The 19444-nt window shown below is 41.5% G+C and overlaps 1 protein-coding gene across 6 annotated transcripts in view; it reads left to right on the forward strand.

The window, feature by feature from the left end:
* Positions 1-19294, forward strand: part of btbd10b (BTB (POZ) domain containing 10b) — a 60729-nt gene extending 41435 nt beyond the window's left edge. For 4 of the 6 annotated variants that reach the window (XM_055649310.1, XM_055649308.1, XM_055649309.1 and 1 more), the window contains 7 exons: positions 497-649; positions 3613-3898; positions 6239-6341; positions 9700-9820; positions 13218-13415; positions 17268-17378; positions 18327-19294. In XM_055649310.1, the coding sequence (XP_055505285.1) occupies positions 497-649; positions 3613-3898; positions 6239-6341; positions 9700-9820; positions 13218-13415; positions 17268-17378; positions 18327-18622 (1268 nt within the window). In that variant the 3' untranslated portion in view covers positions 18623-19294. The remainder of the gene's footprint in view (positions 1-496; positions 650-3612; positions 3899-6238; positions 6342-9699; positions 9821-13217; positions 13416-17267; positions 17379-18326) is intronic. The other 2 variants (XM_055649312.1, XM_055649311.1) reach the window with 1 other exon arrangement.
* Positions 19295-19444: the final 150 nt, after the last annotated feature.

The raw sequence follows: 19444 nt of genomic DNA on the forward strand, positions 1-19444 counted from the left end.
CTTTTTAACACATACTAAAAATAACAAAAAGAAAGGACAGACAGACTATTGGCAAAGCAGCCACTGAATCCAAATGAACAAGTCACCGTTAGTTGAAGGAGTTAGTGGTAAAATTGAGGTGGAGAATGATGATTGATTGAAAGATGCAGCACACTGACCATTGATCACCCATTCACTATGTTATCCCATTTTCACTTCAACTCCCTTCAAACAAGTGGCACTTTACAGAGGCCAATTAACCTATAAACCCGCATGTCTTTGGAATGTGGGAGGAAGCCGCAGAGGGAGAAGAGGAGGGAAGAGACAGTAACCCTAAGATTTTTGCCTCCACCACGGTGAGGAGGTGCTTGGAGGATACACTGTGGTGGATGTTAATTTGTGTTTATTGTTGTTATTATTGTATGATTGTATGTATGACTGCAGGCACGAAATTTCGTTCAGACCGTAAGATCTGAATGACAATAAAGGTATTCAATTCAATTCAATTCAATTCAAGCTGATGCATCCGAAAGAAACCCACACGGTCGCAGGGAGAACATGCAAACTGCACATAGACAGCATTCGAGGTCCGGATTGAAAACGGGTCTCCGGTGCTGCAACACAGCGTCTCTACCAACGATCCCACTGTGCTACCCTGATGGGTGGATAGGTAATAAAAGTAAAGTACAACAAACAACACAGTTTAGGAACTGGGATTTTTTTTTGTGCTTTGGCGCCTGTAGTTATTCTTGGGTCTTGGGTCTTTTGGCTTTTAAATAGATATGACTCATTCACAATGCTGGTGCTACAAATTACACTATGAAAATAATAGTTCATATTGTCAGTAAATTCAAATATCTTCAAAGGTGAAAAACTGAAGCCCGGTATCTTATTTTGCTAAATTTGTAGTTTGTCTATGGATAAAACTCAAGTGCTTTTATCATACCTGCATTTTAGCAGTGTCAGCAATTGTTTGCATTTTAATAAATACAGGGGTAAACAACATAATGTATATTGTAGAAGTATATCGATAATGGAATGTCATGCAAGGCCAAACTGCAAACTGCTGTGGTGGGAGTTTAAGTCCAGTGTTACTCTGCTAATCCGATTCAGTACATAAAGACTACGGTACATATTTTAAAATAATTGTTTGCTAAAGCTTTATTGATCTTGCATCAACATTAATTCAAGCCGTTCTCCAATGCCCAAGGATTTAAACGGAGTTGATAATCCTGTGCAATGTGGGCAATTGGTAAAAAAAAAAAAAAAAAATTATAGAATCTTTGGAAAGCAAGTTTATTACAAAACTGGTAGTCGTTATTTTAAGTGTGTTAAGTTCAGATATCACTGGCAGAGGTGAGAATATGCCAACAGAGTGCAGGGTGCTGAGATTATAGCGCTGATCTATATGAGCAAATACTAGTTCTCCCATTCGAGCCCTGTCCTCAGCATTGTGGGCTTAGATTTTAGGGAGAGTTTGGATAGACTGGGAATTATTCTTTGGAACATAAAAGGCAGAGGGCTGGCCTCATTGAGGGGTACGAATAAAGTGGACACAGTCTTTTTCCCTGGGTAGAGGATTCTGAAACTGGAGGGCATAGACTTGAGGGGAGAGATTTAGGAGAGACCTCAGGGACAACCTTTTCATTCTAAAGAAGGGTCTTGACCCAAAACGTCTCCAGAGATGCTGCCTGTCCCGCTGAGTTACTCCAGCTTTTTGTGTCTATCTTCTTTTTCACTCGGAGGAATGAGCTGCCAGAGGAAGCTATATGAGTTGATACAATCACGTCTTATAAAAGACATTTGAACAGATATTTGGATAGGCTGGGTTTAGAGGGCTACATGTCAAATGCAGGCAAATGGGATTAGCCCAATATGCCAGCTTGATCGACATGGACAAGGTGGGATGAAGAGCATGTTTCCATGCTGTACAGCTCTGACTCTCTGACTTTTATGGCGAGGTATTCAAATATTTCTATACATTTTCAAACCAGAGAGTCCCCTTGTTCGTAATAAGTTGCCTAATATATGTGGAATTTTGTGAACACGAGTAAACTTGGCTAACTATATTCTCAAATCCACAATGCAATCTCACATTTGCGTATTCACCCTACGTAACCAACTTTATAAAAGGGAGTGGACTCAGCAGAAAAGCAGCAGTAATTGGACTGAAAATTGATCTGATGCTTGTTCGAGGTAGTATCGAACTTCAGTATCGAACTTCAGGAAGGTATTTTACCACATGTACCATCTTATCTCCCTCCCTACTAATGGTATGTTTCAGAGTATACCTTATAATGCTCAAAAAGACCGAAAGGAGTGTTAAACCAGAGAAAAGTCTTAGGATTTAGAATATGTGTCTTTGACTGAATCAAAACAACTGATATCTTTTGGCTTTTATGTAAAAATGGATAGTACGGTCCATGGGTTTCTATTTCACCCATAAGATTTGCAAAGAGAATTTTTGAAGTCAAATCAAGGCTATCTGTTACCTTTATTTCTTCTGTAGAAACCCAAATCTTATTTTCAGCTATTCCTCTGCCTAGCTGACACCAGACCCCAGTTACTTGATGCCCAGTATTGTGGTTGCTGCATAATCCATGCCAAATTGTAACTGAAATATACTTCCTAGATTTCTGAGCAGCCTATTAAGAACTTGGTTTCTGCTTACAACTTTCATCAGATCCACAACATGGAGTCATAGAGCCCAGAAAAAATTTGCACTTGTAATGTATACAACCAGCTTTAGAGGTTAGTCTTGGAAAGTGGAGCTCAAGATCCAGTTTTAGTGCAGCTAAAATGTCTCATTAAGAAATGATGCAGCTCCTCTTAACAAAGAAGATATGAGCAGTTCAGTCTGACTTCAGTTATGACAAAATTAAACATTTGATAACTGCTATCCACTATTAGATCAAGGTAATAGTGTAAATAACCAGTTGCCTCAAGGTTTATGTTCTCAACTTTTTCAATATGATTTTGGCTGGTCCAGGTCTATCACTGATTTTCCGCCAACCTTGGTTCCAGAGCCTTGCTGGATTATCCATTTTACCAGACCAACAAAGGTCACGCTTCCGAATGGATTCAAACGATACTGAAAGGTCTACCTAGGCCGTTGGGTGGGTGAGATACCAGGCCACAAAGTCGGCCAGGGGAACGGTTGTGTCTGGAGGTGCATTTGTTACGTGCTAACCAGTCAGCAGAAAGACAATACATGACTATAATCGAGCCATCCATAGTGCCCGGATACATGAGAAGGGGAATAACGTTAATAACGTTTCATACAAGATAAAGTCCAGTAAAGTATGTAATCCATGTATGTAATATCCCTTTTTCCTCCCCTAATAATTTGACACTCAGCGATTTGACCTTAATTCTTCCACCAATGTAGAGCAGAGGTAAGGTAGTATCATCTCTTTATTTTACCAAACCCAATTACATTTTGGCTGAAACGTTCCAAGTACAAGTCAAATAGCCTCTCGATAGTCAGAGATCCTCTTTTTTATGAAGTAATAGGACGACTTGCATGTGGTAATGGCAGGGCAGGACTGTGATTGGGCAGGATCTAGGTCTGCTGTTGCACAGAAAGTGTTTGCAAATGATGGTAGGTTTTTAATGTGACGTTTTTGCCTTTAGACCGAGAAAAGGATCACATCTCAACTTCACGGCCCAGCAGCCCGCGTCTTCAAAAGATTTCCCCAAATGGCGCCAGCAGCATTGGCAACCTCAGCCGGAATTGTAGCCAATCCACTGCTGATGGAACGTGCAAGTCAGGTGGGGAGATGGTTTTTGTCTACGAGAACCCGAAGGACGGAACTCGAAGCGTCCGCACGTCAGAACGAGTGACACTCATTGTGGACAACACCAGATTTGTAGTGGATCCTTCCATTTTCACTGCACAACCCAACACAATGCTGGGCAGGTAAGCAGTGTCCACAAAATGTCCCTACTCCATAAATGACAAGAAACCTAAGGTTCACGTTTAATGCATCCTCCCAAAGGAGTGATGGAGCCGTGTTATGGTTACCCAGCCATTGAAACCAAAACCATATGCTTGCATTGTACTTGGAATCATTGGATTGTATAACTCTGCAGTAGTGATGGATTCAGCCCCTTTGGTTGATGGCAGGCCATATTAGTTTATTTTCAAAGATATTTCAGATTTGTGAACATTTTCATAAATAACTCAAGAAATAAAGCAGAGGCACACAGGGGGACGCATTAGTATTATCTCTGCTCTTTCCACCTATTTAGATCATAGAACAGCACAGCGTAGGAACAAGCCTTTCAAACCACAAACTTAAATGCCAAATTAAACCAACCCTACCTTCCTGCACATGATGCACATCCCTCCAATCCCCCCTTGTATTCTGCAGATTTTTATATTTCAATTTTCCATTCCCTTTTCAAAAAATGTCTTCTATTTCCACTGTATTTTTAGACAGCATTTTGCATCTCACTTTGTAAACTAAATCCCATTGTGTCTCTGGGTCTATTTTTTTAGATGTAGTGATTGAGGGTGTGGAATGTAGCATTGTACTCTATTTCTGCCTCACGGCTGCAACAATTCTATAGGAATAGATGAGGTTTAGATTCATTATTGTCGAGTGTATCGAGGTGAAAAGGTTTGTTTTGCCTGTTGTCCAATAAAATCAGATATTACTGTGCATAAATACAATCAGACCATTATCAAGTACAATAGGCAGAGCAAAGGGAAAGATATAGAGTGTAGAATATAGTTCTCAGCATTGTAACCCATCGGTTCCATAGACAAAATCCAATATCCACAATGGGGGTGAGGTGAATCAGGCAGTCCACTAGCTCATGGAAGGACCATTCAGAAGCCTGATAACAGAGGGGAAGAAGCTATTTATGAGTGGAATTTCCTCAGTTTCCTGAGGAAGTGGAAGGGTTGGTGTGCCTCATTGGCTCCAATGCGGTTGGTCCACGACAGATCATTGGTAATATATACGCCAGGGAACTTGAAGCTCTCAAACACTTCCACCGGCACCTTTGGTGGTGATTAGGCCAAATTCTCCAATAGACCCCCCCCCCCGAGGTCGATAACTGGCTCCTTTGTCTTGCTGACAGTGCTAATGTATAATATGATAGGATTATTCTGGGTTGCAGAAACAGCCCCCACACACACCTATGAGGCACTAACTGCACGAGACAACGACTCCATAAATCTCTCTCTCATTCCTCTGTGGACAAATGTGAAATCTTATGAGTTTGTTATCAAGATGGGGACTATCGTTTTCTCTGATAATTTCCCTTCTTTCCCCTCGCCTACCAAATCAAACCCCTTCACACTGATCCTGTGTATACATTTGCAGTTGTCACCCCATTATAGGGAGGTTGGACAGGATGCAGAAGAAGTTTACCAGAGTGTTGCTTGGTTTAGATGGTATCAGCAATAAAGAGAGGTTAAGACAAGACTTGGATTATTTTCTCTGGAGAATGTTTAATTGGAAGTTGTTGCAGTTAACTGTGCATGGGCTGGTGAGTGAACAGTGCAGCACGTATTAGGATTGTGAAGCACTGTTTCGGATGAGCTCAAGCTTATGTAGGAAGAATGATGCAGGTTGGTCAGGGGTGCATATGAATTAGGGTTTTCGTATGTGATGTCAACCGAGGCTCGCTGTGGAATTGGGCGATGTTACAAAATAAGAAGATTTTACGATAGCCCACTCTTGCCCATTAATGGCAGCCACACCTTTACCTGCCTCATTTCAACTTCTTCACTAAACACTCAATTACCCTTTAAAGTCCTTTGTTTAAAACCTTTAAGGTATTCCTCTGCATTGAAGCTGCAATGTTGTATGTTACAAACATTTCACTTTACATTGTTTCTCGACTAAAATCAAAAATAATATTTTGTGGACATAATATCAGCCACATTGAAAGATGTTATTGAACAGAATATTAAAACTACTATTCATCACTATTATGATGTGTTGAATTTAAGAGGAAACATTTGAAATGTTTGGAAGGGATGTGTGAATTTGGAATGATTTTCTTGACTTGGATGCCATTTAAAATAAATGTTGTGCTGTCTTTATATACCACACTCGTATCCCACCCTCCTTCGAAGCCTGGAGTTGTTCAAGGTTGAGCGGTTAGGACGCCCTTCAGTTTCAGTTCTGATACTTAATTAATTCTCTGGGCTTCAACTGAACATTAAATAGGCCTTTTCCCTCGACGAGTGAAGTAGTCAATACAAATTTACCGATATGTTTCTAACCACTCTGTGTCCCCACAGGATGTTTGGATCGGGAAGAGAGCACAATTTCACACGTCCAAATGAAAAGGGAGAGTACGAGGTGGCTGAAGGAATCAGCTCCACGGTGTTTCGAGCTATTTTGGTAAATTTGTAGCATTGAAGATTTGCAGTGTTGCTGCGGTACTGAGCTTGTGAGAGTTTAAAAGCAAAAATTTGCTTCTGTCATATGGATGGGCTGTTTTTATTTGAGTAAATGCTTTTAAAATGGCAGGAAATAATAGTTAATTACTTGAACCATTTGAAACAATGAGGGCAAACAAAATCCCTGTCGCTGATGGACGTGAGCGGATATTAATATGCATCAGAGTTGACTCTTACAAAATTTAAAAATAGCATGCTGTCAGAAGCAGAGCAATATGCTGATCTAAAACAGATCTGAAAAGCTTTACTGAGATCGTCCATTGGTTGTGATGCAATGCCCTTGCATAATTGTCTTTTGGTGCTGCATTTAAACCCTTCTTCAGAGGGGTTTATGCCAGCCACAATGTTGGATTTGGAATGTTAAATAATGCAACTCCATCTGTTCACTATGACATTAGATGCAGGTATTCATCCTGTCGTATGGAAATTAGCCCTGACTTGTTAATCTGCTTTGTTTTCCCTTCCAGTGGAGAAATGTATTCATATTTTGCAACATAGTAAAATATTGCAAAAGGCAAAGCTATTTACTTTTTCCTGAAGTATAGAAGACTACGCATGGTATAGTTTAAATAATAAATTAAATTAACATACTAAACTGAAAATGTATTTGGATAGGTATATGGGAAGGAAGGATTTGGAGGGCTCTGGGCCAAATGCAGGCCAAGATATGCCAACTTGGTCGGCATGGGAAAGTTGGGCCAACAAGGCTATTTCTGTGCTGTACAGCTCTATGACTCAATAATGGCAAATTAAAATTTAAAAATTGCAGCAGTGAGATATCTGCAATGAAAACAGAAAACGATGAAAATACGTGGGTCAGACTGCATTTGGCATATGGGGAATAGAGTTCAATGTTTTACCTTGGACAAAGGAAAGTTCTGTGGAGTTGAGCACTGTCACCCCGCTGTTAGAACTTCGCTGTAGGTGTGCCTCCTTGCAAGGACCAGTTCCACTTGTCTTCAGCTGCTTCATCAATAGCATTTTGTCTATCATACAGTCTGAGGTGGGTCTGTTTGCTGAAGATCTATCTGCATGGTGGTGGAGCTGGAGAGGTTAAATAACCCAAGGATGAGGTGACCCGAGATAGAAAAATTTCAAGCTGTAAGGATGTTTATAAATAGTGGAATATTGAGCACAGTTCTGGTCCACCAGCTATAAGATGGATATCATTAAACCTGAAAGGATGAAGAAACGAAACATGAGGATGTTGGCGGGACTGGAGGGCTTATGTTTTAAAGAGAGGCGGGATAGGCAGGTAGTTTTTTGATCCCTGGAGCGAAAAATATTGAGGGGTGACCATATAGAGATATATAAAGGCATAGATAAGGTGGGTGGTCCCAGTCTTTTTCCCAGTGTAGGGGAGGGCATAGATTTAAGATGGGAGGGTAAAGATTTAAAGGGGAGCTGTGGAGCAATTGTTATGCACAGTGGTGGTATACAGAGCAAGCTGTCAGAGGAAAATAGTGGCGGATATAATTAGTGTTCAAAATACATTTAGAAAGGTACGTAGATAAAAAAGGTTAAGAAGAGTATGTACCCAGTGCAGGAAAATAGGGCCAACCACGATAGACATCTTGGTTAGCAGAGAGGAGTTCGGCAGACGCGCATGTTTCCATGATATATAACTCTTCAACTCTATTGAGCTTATCTTCATAGCAAAACTCAAAGTCTACCACTTGGTGAACAAGGGGGCGCAGGAGACTGGAACGACACCACGTGGACGACCCTCCAAGCCACACACCTTTCTGACTTAGAAAAATATCAGCGTTTCTTCATGTTCATTAGATTTATCTTTTGCACTCATTACTTTGTAGCCTGGGAGAAGCTGTGATTGAAGTTCATAAAGGTGGCTCACCATTGCCTTCTTAAGGACAAGTGGTGGAGGCAATAAATACGACAATGCTTCTATCTGCAAAATGAACATATAGCTCGTTATATAACATACTAATTTTCTTACCGATTAATGGACAATGGTTGATAATATAATTAATATTAATTAATAACACCTACTTCCTAAATAAGGAATACAAATATGCTTCCCCTTTTCAAACTTTTGCATTAATCAGGAATGTTTAGTTGTCAGGTAATTAAATCAGGGACGATTTGCCAGCTACAACTCACATTAACTGCAGCTGACATTGTATGAAAAAAGCTAGTAGGTCAGGAACACAAATCGCATCTCAAACATACAATTTCAATTGACCTGATGTTGAGGGAAAAGCTGTGAAAATTGCTGAGTTGTCTAAGAACCATACAGATTTACAAAGTAAACCAATTATGTCTACACTCAGCGTATATTGATGTTGCCCTACACTACACAGTGGACGTGTTCTCCACATGATGACTTGTGTGGCTAAGCCCACTGTTGTTGAGGTAACTAAGACTGGCCAATCAATAGACATGCTGGGCCCGCCCACAGCCCAAAATAAAGTTGGGAAAAATAGTCAATTATAAGACCATAAGACACAGGAGCAGAATTAGGCCATTCGCTCAAATTCCACGAGTGTGAATTTAATTCTGTATCTCATTCATTCTGTCAACTCCTCCATTCTATAGCTAATCTATTGTTCCCTCTCAACCCCATTCTTTTCCTTCTCCCTGTAACTTTTGACACCTTTATAATCAAGAATCTCAATCTCTGCCTTAAAAACACCCAATGTCTTGGCCTCCACAGCTAACTGGCAATGAATGCCACAGATTCATCATCTATTATTATTATTATGGAGTAGGATTTTCTGAATCATTTTGTGAAGAAATCAGATTAACGAGACTATTTTATGGATTAATTTCTACTCACAGTTTTAAGTCTAAAGAAAAGAAAAGGCCCAACCCAAAACTTACTGTCCATTCTCTCCACACATGCAGCCCCGAACCATTAAGTTCCTCCAGCGCTTTGGTTTTTGAATTTATAAATTGCCTTCCCCTTGCACCTTCACCTGCTGAGTGTTATCACTGTATGTTATTTACAAAGGCCGTTTCTATTTTTGATATAGTGAGTGGAATTTATCATGCAGAAGTAAGGATAACTTGTGGGAACTCATTTCAGACTGGTTATCTCCCATCTGAAAACCATAGTTGGTCTCCGCTTCTGTGCACATCTTTTTGAGATTAGCTTTTGAGATGAACTGCTAGGATTAGCAGCTTTACATCTAAGTGTCAGCACCTAGGCTTTGTGTGCTGCAGTTTAAAATCATTCCGTCTGCTGCGTGGGTTCCATTAACACAGCAAAATCTTGTATTTTTATTGCTTTTCTGATTCAGTTTCCCTTGTAAAGCTATTAAATGTTTCATGTTTTGCAGGATTATTACAAGACTGGTATAATCAGATGTCCAGATGGGATCTCAATTCCTGAATTGAGGGAAGCCTGTGACTACCTCTGCATCTCCTTTGACTACAGTACCATCAAATGCAGAGATCTCAGTGAGTGCTGTCTCTCCGGCAAACTTGTCTTTTTCCAAATGCGTATAGAATGTGGACCAGTACAGCACAGGAACAGGCCCTCCACAATGTCTGTACTGAACATCATGCCCTGTTAATCTCCTTTGATTGACTGTGATCCATAATACTCCATTCCATACATATCCATGTGCCTATATAAAAACCTCTTAACCGCCACTATCATATCTTTTTCTACCACCACCCATAGCAGTGTGTTCCAGGCACGCACCACTGTGCAAAAAGAGAACTGGCCCTGCACATCTCCTTTAAACTTTCCCCCTCTGACCATAAAATGATGGCCTCTCGCCTTTGATATTTCCACCCTGGGTAAAGCGTGTGACTGTCTCTAATGCCCATCATAGTTTTATATACTTCTATCAGGTCTCGCCTCGGCCTCTGACATTCCAGAGAAAATAATCCATGTTTGTCCACACTACCTTATAGCTACTACTCTCCTTTCCAGGCAGCATTTTGGTGAACCTCTTCTGCACGGTCTCCAAAGTTTCTGTGTCCTAGTGAAGTATTTAGTCACCTGTGTACTTTGCAGGCTTGCAGTAAAAGCAGTTTCAGCATGATGAGAGTAGTACAATCTGATGCAAATTTGAAGAGAGGTGGGGGGGGGGGGGAGCTGGACTGTGGCATGTGGAAATCATGGAAGGATCAGGGCATGTTACGGAAATTTTCTGTGGAAAGAAAAAAAAAAACATTGCTTCCTTGACTTTATGGAGAACAGATTAGATCTTTGCCTAGGATTGGAAACAATATTGTAGTGCTGCTCTTTAAGAAGGGTGTTGAGGCATTCAAGATCTGTGGAGCGGATTTACTTTCATGGTATCAAGTAGGAACTACCTGAGCTCATGAGAGGGAGGTAAAGCTTCCCAAGCTGTTGTTCAACCCATTTCACCTGCTTGGCAAACTGCTGCATGTTATGCTCCACTCATGCCATACTCTGAGCAAAAGACCTGTATTCTGAAGAGGTCTCACTTGATCAGGTCTCACTCGAGCAGTCTTCTGTCTTTCAAAGGGAAAATCATGGGCAAGTGAAGTGTAATAGAGTTTCCAGTCAAATTGAATTGCGGATTGGGTGTCAGGGTTGCCTACTTCATATGTTCATTGGTAACTGGCTTCAAGATTCACCAGCATGTTAATCGGGCGTGCATCTTGAATTATAAGGAGACGTAGGATAGGCTTGGACTTTTTACTTTAAACTATAGGATGCTGAGACACGACTGTATGGAGATGCACAAGAACATGAGGGGCATGTATAAAGTGAACACTGACATTCTTTTTCATATGGTATGGGTATTCTAAAACTAGAGGGCTTAGGTATAAGGTAAGAGGGAAGAGACTTAAGATGGATCTAAGGGACACTTTTTCCACCTGGAGGATTGTCTGCATCTGGAATGAGCTACCAGAGGAAGATATGAAGAATGCAGAGAGGATGTTTCCACTAGTGGGAGAGTCTAGGACAGAGGTCATAACCTCAGAATAAAAGGACGTACCTTTACAAGGGAGATGAGGAGGAATTATTTTAGTTGGTGGGTGGTGAATCTGTGGAATTCATGATCACAAATGGCTGTGAAGGCCAAGTCGATGAATATGTTTAAAGCTGCGATTGTAAGGGACACCTGCAATCCTTGATTAGTAAAGGAGTCGGGGTTTATGGGGAGAATGGGGTTGATGTAGAAACATACAGTGCCCTCCATAATGTTTGGGACAAAGACCCATCATTTATTTATTTGCCTCTGTACTCCACAATTTGAGAATAGTAATATAAAAACTCACATGTGGTTAAAGTGTACATTGTCAGATTTTATTAAAGGGTAATTTTATACATTTTGGTTTTGCCATGTAGAAATAACAGCTGTGCTTATACATAGTCCCGTCCCCCCCTCATTTCAGGGCACCATAATGTTTCGGACACATGGCTGATTGTGTTTGTAATTGCTCAGGTGTGTTTAATTGCCTTCTTCGTGCAGGTATAAGAAAGCTCTTAGCACCTAGTCTTTCTATCGTCCTTGGAAACTTTTATTGCTGAAACACTCTTCAGAAGTCCGGTGTGGATTTGTCAATGACCACTGTCTGCAGAAGACTTCATGAACAGAAATACAGAGGCAACACTGCAAGATGCAAACCACTAGTTAGCCGCAAAAATAGATGGCCGGGTTACAGTTTGCCAAGAAGTACTTAAAAGAGCAACCATAGTTCTGGTAAAAGGTCTTGTGGACAGATGAGACAAAGATTATATCAGTGATGGCAAGAACAAAGTATGGAGGAGAGAAAGAACTGCCCAAAATCCAAAGTTTACCACCTCTTCTGTGAAACACGGTGGTGGGGGTGTTATGGCTTGGGCATGTATGACTGCTGAAGGTACTGGCTCACTTATCTTCATTGATTATACAGCTGCTGATGGTAGTAACATAATGAATTCTGAAGAGTATAGACACATCCTATCTGCTCAAGTTCAAACAAAACTCATTAGCTGGCGGTTCATTCTACAGCAAGACATTGGTCCCAAACATACTACTAAAGCAACAAAGGACTTTTTCAAAGCTAAAAAAAATAGTCAATTCTTGAGTGGCCAAGTCAATCACCCGAACTGAACCCAATTGAGCATGCCTTTTATATGCTGAAGAGAAAACTGAAGGAGACTAGCCCCCAAAACAAGCATTAGCTAAAGATGGCTGCAATACAGGCCTGGCAGAGCATCGCCAGAGAAGACACCCAGCAACTGGTGATGTCCATGAATCGCAGACTTCAAGCAGTCATTGCATGCAAAGGATATGCAACTAAATACTAAACATGACTACTTTCATTTACATGACTTTGCTGTGTCCCAAACATTATGGTGCCCTGAAATGGGGGCCTATATATAAACATTGCTGTAATTTCTACATGGTGAAACCAAAATGTATAAAAAATAGCCTTTATTAAAATCTGACAATGTGCACTTTAACCACATGGGATTTTTTTCTCTTACTAATCTCAAATTGCGGAGTACAGAGGCAAATGAATAAATGATGGGTCTTTGTCCCAAACATATGGAGGGCACTGTTGATCAGCCATGATTGAATAGTGGATTATACTATAGGGCCGAATGACCTAATTCTGATCCTAGAACTTGTGAATTTATTCAGAAACAGAAACCATTATGACTTTAAAAGACTTTTGGACGGAGATATGGATAGGAAGGGTTTAGAAAGATGTGGGACATATCAGGCAAATGCTACTAGCCCAGGATGCCAATTTGGTAAGCATGGACAAGGTGGGCCAAATGGACTGGTTTGAGCTGTGACTATCTGGATTTTACTTTCTCTCTGTATTTTGTAGTTTTGCGCACCTCCTGAGGTTCTTACCAATTGGGTTTTGCGCTTTCAAGGTGCCCTCATGCATGAGCTCTCCAATGACGGTGCACGCAAGCAGTTTGAATCTTACCTGGAAGAAATGATTCTTCCGCTGATGGTAGCCAGTGCTCAGAGCGGCGACCGGGAATGTCACATTGTCGTGTTGACGGATGACGATGTGGTCGACTGGGACGAGGAGTATCCACCGCAGATGGGAGAAGAATATTCACAAAGTAAGCTGGTGACTGGATCCTGTATACAGGCGACCCCCTGCATTACGGTTGTTTGCGTTACGGAAATTGGCCCTTACAAGATTCTCAAATCATAAATTTGAGACGGAATAAAATCCACCCATCGTGCAAATTGAGAGAACAATAAGTAAATAAATGAATACTCTTTCTTTTTTGCTATTTGCCTTTCTTGATGCATGCAATGTAATGGAATGCTGCAGTGTAATGGGAAATTAAGACATAACCCGTTTTCTATGAATGCAACCCTCCTCTCCGTAATGCAGGTTTGCCTTTAATTGTAAGGGTTTAAACTTGTAGCTATTTAGTTTTAATTGTTCAAATCGTCTTTAAGAACTCGCTGTCAGGCACATGTTTATCTTTGGATACAAGGAACTGCAGATTCTGGTTTACAAAAAAAGACACAATGTGCTGAAGTAACTTAGAGGGTCAGGCAGCATCTCTAGAGAACAAGCACAGGTGATGTTTCAATGTTGGGAGCCTTCTTCAGATCCGTCATCTATCCATGTTCTCCAGCGATGCTGCCTGACCTGTTGGGTTACTCCAGCACTTTTCAGATTCAGATTCAACTTTAATTGTCATTGTCGGTGTACATTACAGTGTCTTTTTTTTGTACACTATTGTACACTGTACACTTGTCTTTTTTAACATGTTTTTATTAATCTAATTTTTTTTGCAGTTCTGTCCTAGGACTAAGATCACCGATCTCATTCTGGTATTGAAATTTGTTTGAAGTGTTACAATTCTTAAGACTTGTTGGTCTCCTTAAATTTATTTCGAAACTTTAAACAAAGATGATTGTGTACCATTGCTTAATCTCGAATTAAAGCAAGTCTAAGTAGACTTGAAACTACCAGTTTTCAATAAATGTTTGCTAATGTCCTCAAGGGAGGGAAATTTGCCATCCTTATCCAGTCTCACTTGTGTGACACTTGAGACTAACAACCTGTGTTAACTGAACTAAACACAACAAGCTGTATTCAGCAAATCAGGCAGCATCTGTGGCAGGAATGGATAGATAATGTTTCGGAATGTGATCCTTCTGAAGAAGAAGCCAGAAGAAGGGCCCCGACCTGAAATAACATCTATCCATTCACTCGACAGATGTTGCCTAACCCAATGAGTTACTCCAGCACTTTGTGTTTTACCAAAGAACCCAGCATCTGCTGTTCCTTGTGTCTCCATCTGACTGTTTGCTACACAACACTAATATCAGCCACTATGATCTTCTATGGACGGTGTCTATTATGGCTACTTAGAATTAAGGATATTAATTTATTGCATTAGTGATTATATTATGATTATTTGTATTATTGCATCTACGGGCCTGTTAAGCTGCAGCAAGTATGAATTTAATTGTTCCGTTGTCGCTACATATGACAATCAGACATCTGAATGTGGTTACATATCCGTCGCACATTGAGTGATGTAAGGGGTTTCAGGGTCTCAATAACCTCCTGTTCTACTGTCAAGCTATAAGATTAGCTAGTTTACTCACCACCCTCCGTGCCAAAATGTTGTCCCTCGGGTTCCTATTAAACCTTTCCCCTCTCGCCATAAACCAAATGGTATCTAGTTTTTGATACCTACCCTGGGGAAAAGACTGTGCAATCACTCTATGTATTCCCCTCGTGATTTGACGCACCTCTGTAAGATCACCCCTCAGCCTCCTGCGCTCCAAGGAAAGAAGGGACAATCACAGAGATACACAGAAACGCTGAAGGAGAGGAATGAAACTGCCCGAAAAGGTAGAGGAAACAAATTTATTTGCAATGAGAGTTGGATAATTAACTGAAGGAAAGCAATTGCCAATCTCTGGATAAAGACCAGGGCACTAAGATTAATTGGGAAACTGTACCAGGGGAAATCGCAGGACAAAGGTTTGCTGTACTAGTCTATGATTTGACGATGAGATGATACTTATGATTTAGAGAGGATCCGTGCACTACATCCATTTTACTAAATTGCGCGTGTCTTTGCATGTTTGGCAGCAGCTGGGAGAAGCTACCCTGAGGGATGCTAGGGGCAACATAGTAGATAATTACAGAAGATTAATTTTCCATATTAGTTTGTCCGTGGACCAGATGGGGTTTTGTTTGGAATGTGTTGCCCATTGCAAGGCCAGTGTTTATTTAACAAAATAGTACTGAGGTTGGCAAAGCACATTGGAGTGTCGAGCTAGCATGTGTATTCAGTTGTAACGTGTGTATGAAAGTGTACACTCACGCACTCGCTCTCTCTCGCACTGTCTCGATCGCGCTTGCATGTCTTGACTTCAGCAGAAAATTTTATTTTACTCCCTACACCTTTCTCCCCGTTCTCCATTTGAGCCAGTGCCTGATTTTGCTACTTGGACCTTTCCTCTTGCCAAATCCGAAGCCACAGGGGCGGCAAGGTGGCGCAATGGTAGAGTTGCTACCTTACAGCGCTAGAGACCTGGGTTCAATCATGACCATGGGTGCTGTCTGTGCAGAGTTTGTACGTTCTCCCTGTGACTGCGTGGGTTTTCTCACGGTGCTCAGGTTTCCTCCCACATTCCATAAACGTACAGGTTTGTAAGTTAATTGGCTTCAGTAAGTTATACAAATTGTCCCAAGTATGTATAGGTTAGTGTACAGGTGATCGCTGGTGGGGGAGGGCTTAGTGAGCTGAAGGGTCTGTTTCCACACTGTATCTCAAGTCTAAAGGCGGCTAAAAAACACACCAATTCTGGAAGCGTGAAAAGAAAGCAAATGCAGGAAACACATCAAGTAAGGCATCATCTGTGGAGTGGGAAATAAATAATATTTCAGCATTATGGCTTTTCATCTGAAGTATTAATGTCAAATTCTGTTAAAAATTCAGAGAAGATCCAAGATGTACAGCTTTTTTTCTCTTTCTTCCTGAACCGATTAACATTTGCAACCATAAATGTTGGAACTTGCTTATGAACCATGGAAATTATAAACTTACAGCATTGATAGAAAGAGGAGGAATGCGACCTGCCTTCCATTGAAAGCATCCACAAATAGCGCAGCCTCAATATGACAGCACCTATCATCAAGAATCCTCACCATCTGTGTGATGTGCTCGTCTCACTGCTATCGGGCAAGAGGTACAGGGAGGGGCCTGAAGTCCAACATCACCAGGTTCAGAAACAGCTACTTTCCTATAGTCGTCAGCCTCTTGAACCATCCTACACATCCCTAATCCTACCTTCGCAACAGAATACCCTGTGCACCATCATATACTTGTTTTTTCTATTCTAATTATGTCTTTTGCACAAACTTTTTTTTGGAAATGTTCTTTCTTTCAGAATACTGTGTCATTTATGTATAATTTATTTACTTGTATATTGAGTTTAGTTTAGAGATACAGCGCGGAAACGGGTCCTTTGGGCCACCGGGTCCATGCCGACCAACGTTCCCCGCACACTAACACTAGCCTACATACACTAGGGACAATTTATAATTTACCAAAGCAAATTAACCTACAAACCTGTACGTCTTTGGAGTGTGGGAGGAAACCGGAGCACGCAGAGAAAACCCACGCGGGTCTTTGGGAGAACGTTCAAATTCCGTACAGATTGCACCCATAAGTCAGAATTGAACCCGGGTCTTTGGAGCTGTAAGACAGCAACTGTACCACTGCGGCACCATGCCGCCCCATGTTTTTTAAGTCTATGTATCTTTGATGCTACTACAAGCAAGATTTTCATTGTATCTCACCATACTTACGTGTATATGGCAACAAAAAATACTATTACTAAAATACTATAATTACTAAAAAAAAAACTATAATAGTTATATTGCTATAACATGAAATGCAGCCATAGTAATGTACATCTTATTTGTCCAGTTATTTACAGTACCAAGTTATATCGATTCTTCAAATATATTGAGAACAGAGATGTGGCCAAGACTGTCCTGAAGGAGAGAGGATTGAAGAAGATCAGACTGGGAATTGAAGGTACGTGGAGGTTTTCGCTGACTGGAGTAGGTAAACCTTCTACATAAACCTGGGAGTGAACTAAGTTGTAAAGTGAAATATTGTAACCTGCAGCAGACCCAACTTGTCCATGCTGACAAATATGCTCCATCTACGATAGTCCCACTTGCCCGTGTTTGGCCTATATCTAAAAGTTTCCTATCCATGTACCTGTCCAAATGTCTTTTCAAATGGTCTTACGTCATAGGAGCAGAATTAGGCCATTGGGCCCATCGAGTCTGCTCCGCCATTCTATCATGGCTGATCTCTTTCCCTCTCAACCCCATTCACCACCCTTCTCTACGTAACCTTTAACACCCGTACTAATGTTGTTCTTGTCGCAACTCCTTCCTCTGGCAGCTTGTGCCACATACCCACTATCTTCCGTGTGGAAAATTTGCCCCTCAAGTTCCTATTAAACCTTTCCTCACACACCTTCTAGTTCTTGATTCTCTCACCCATGGGGGGGGGATGCCTCTGTGCAATCACCCCATCTGCACACCTTATGCACCATCTCCAGAACAATCACATCCATACAATACAGCTATCATTGTGTCTATTCTGTGCTATATTCTGGCACAGAATATAGCACAGAAATGGGCTCTTTTGGCCCACTATGTCTACTGAGCATGATATCATGTCTGCCTGCTTGTGGCCCACATCCCTTCATTCTCTTCAGCCAATCTAAAAGCCTATTAAGCGCTACCATTGTATCTGTGTGTGTGTGTGTAAAAAAAAAAAAAAACTTCCACTGTGTGTGTGTGTATTAAACAAATATTCCTTTCCCTGCACACCTTCTTTAAACTTGCTAGAGTGCAGTCTGTAGGGAGTTTGACAAGCTAGAAGCTATGGGCTCAGGTCTATGGGCTCAGGTCAGGTTTCTACCCCAGGAGAAAGGCTGCAGCATCATGTGTGTCCCTCTGTGTTTAGGTTACCCCACGTACAAGGAAAAGGTGAAGAAAAGGCCAGGGGGACGTCCCGAGGTCATCTACAACTATGTGCAGCGGCCATTCATCAGGATGTCCTGGGAGAAGGAGGAAGGGAAGAGCCGCCACGTGGACTTCCAGTGTGTGAAGAGCAAATCCATCACCAACCTGGTGGCGGCTGCGGCCGACTTCCCACAGGACCAGCTGGTGGTCATGCACACCACGCCACAGGTGGACGAGCTCGACATCCTCCCCAACAGCAACGAGCCCGACCTGGAACCCCCACCCCCGGCCGTCTGACGGCTCGCGTGAGTGGAGAGAGAGGGGGGAGGGCCGTGGGAAACCCTCGCGCATGCTGCTGGTGATTGACGTTGTCATGATGCATTTATCTGTGCAAGAGAAAATAGTGTCAGCGTTGTACACTAATCTGAACCAACCATAGCTCCTCGTATTAAGTCGCCACTTGTGTTTCACAAGCAACAAGGCCAACAGCCGATTGCTTTTGGTTCTGGGAGGAAGAGTGAGAGAGGAATGTCTTTCATTCTTCCACATTCTTATTTTTTAATGCACAATGTTACTTAAAGGCGATTGCAGCCTGGGTGATATGTACCGGGAATGGCTTTGATCTGCAATTTTTTTGTTTCAAAAAGCCACCTGTACCGTGAAATGCATTAAGTTTGTGCAGATTCAGCATGGTTGACACAGCACAGGGTGAAACACGGGACAAGGGAGGTCTCCAAGTTCTGTGCACCAAATTTGCCCAGGAGGTTTGAATCGTTTGTACATCCGGATAATTTATCAGGAGTGGTGGGGCATGGGGTAAATAATCTATGGATGTGCGGAGGAGGCAAGTGCTGTCCCGTGAAATCGTTACGTTTATTTTAATTTTCTGAACTATATGTAAATGTTGCAGGAGTGTTCTAAGTATTTCTAACAGCTGAGGAATGATTATATAAATAAACATCACAAGCATTTCTGTCTCTCTGGATGTTGTTTTCTTATCCCCTTTTTCCGAGCTGGCTATTCTGAATGTGTCAACGCATCTCTTCATTTTGCCTCCCGTTCTGTTGTGCGGCAAGATATCAGTCCCAGCGCAATTGACCAGAAAGTTAAATATTGGTT

Source organism: Leucoraja erinacea, chromosome 18 (genome assembly GCF_028641065.1).
Source record: "Leucoraja erinacea ecotype New England chromosome 18, Leri_hhj_1, whole genome shotgun sequence".
NCBI classification, from domain to species: domain Eukaryota; kingdom Metazoa; phylum Chordata; class Chondrichthyes; order Rajiformes; family Rajidae; genus Leucoraja; species Leucoraja erinaceus.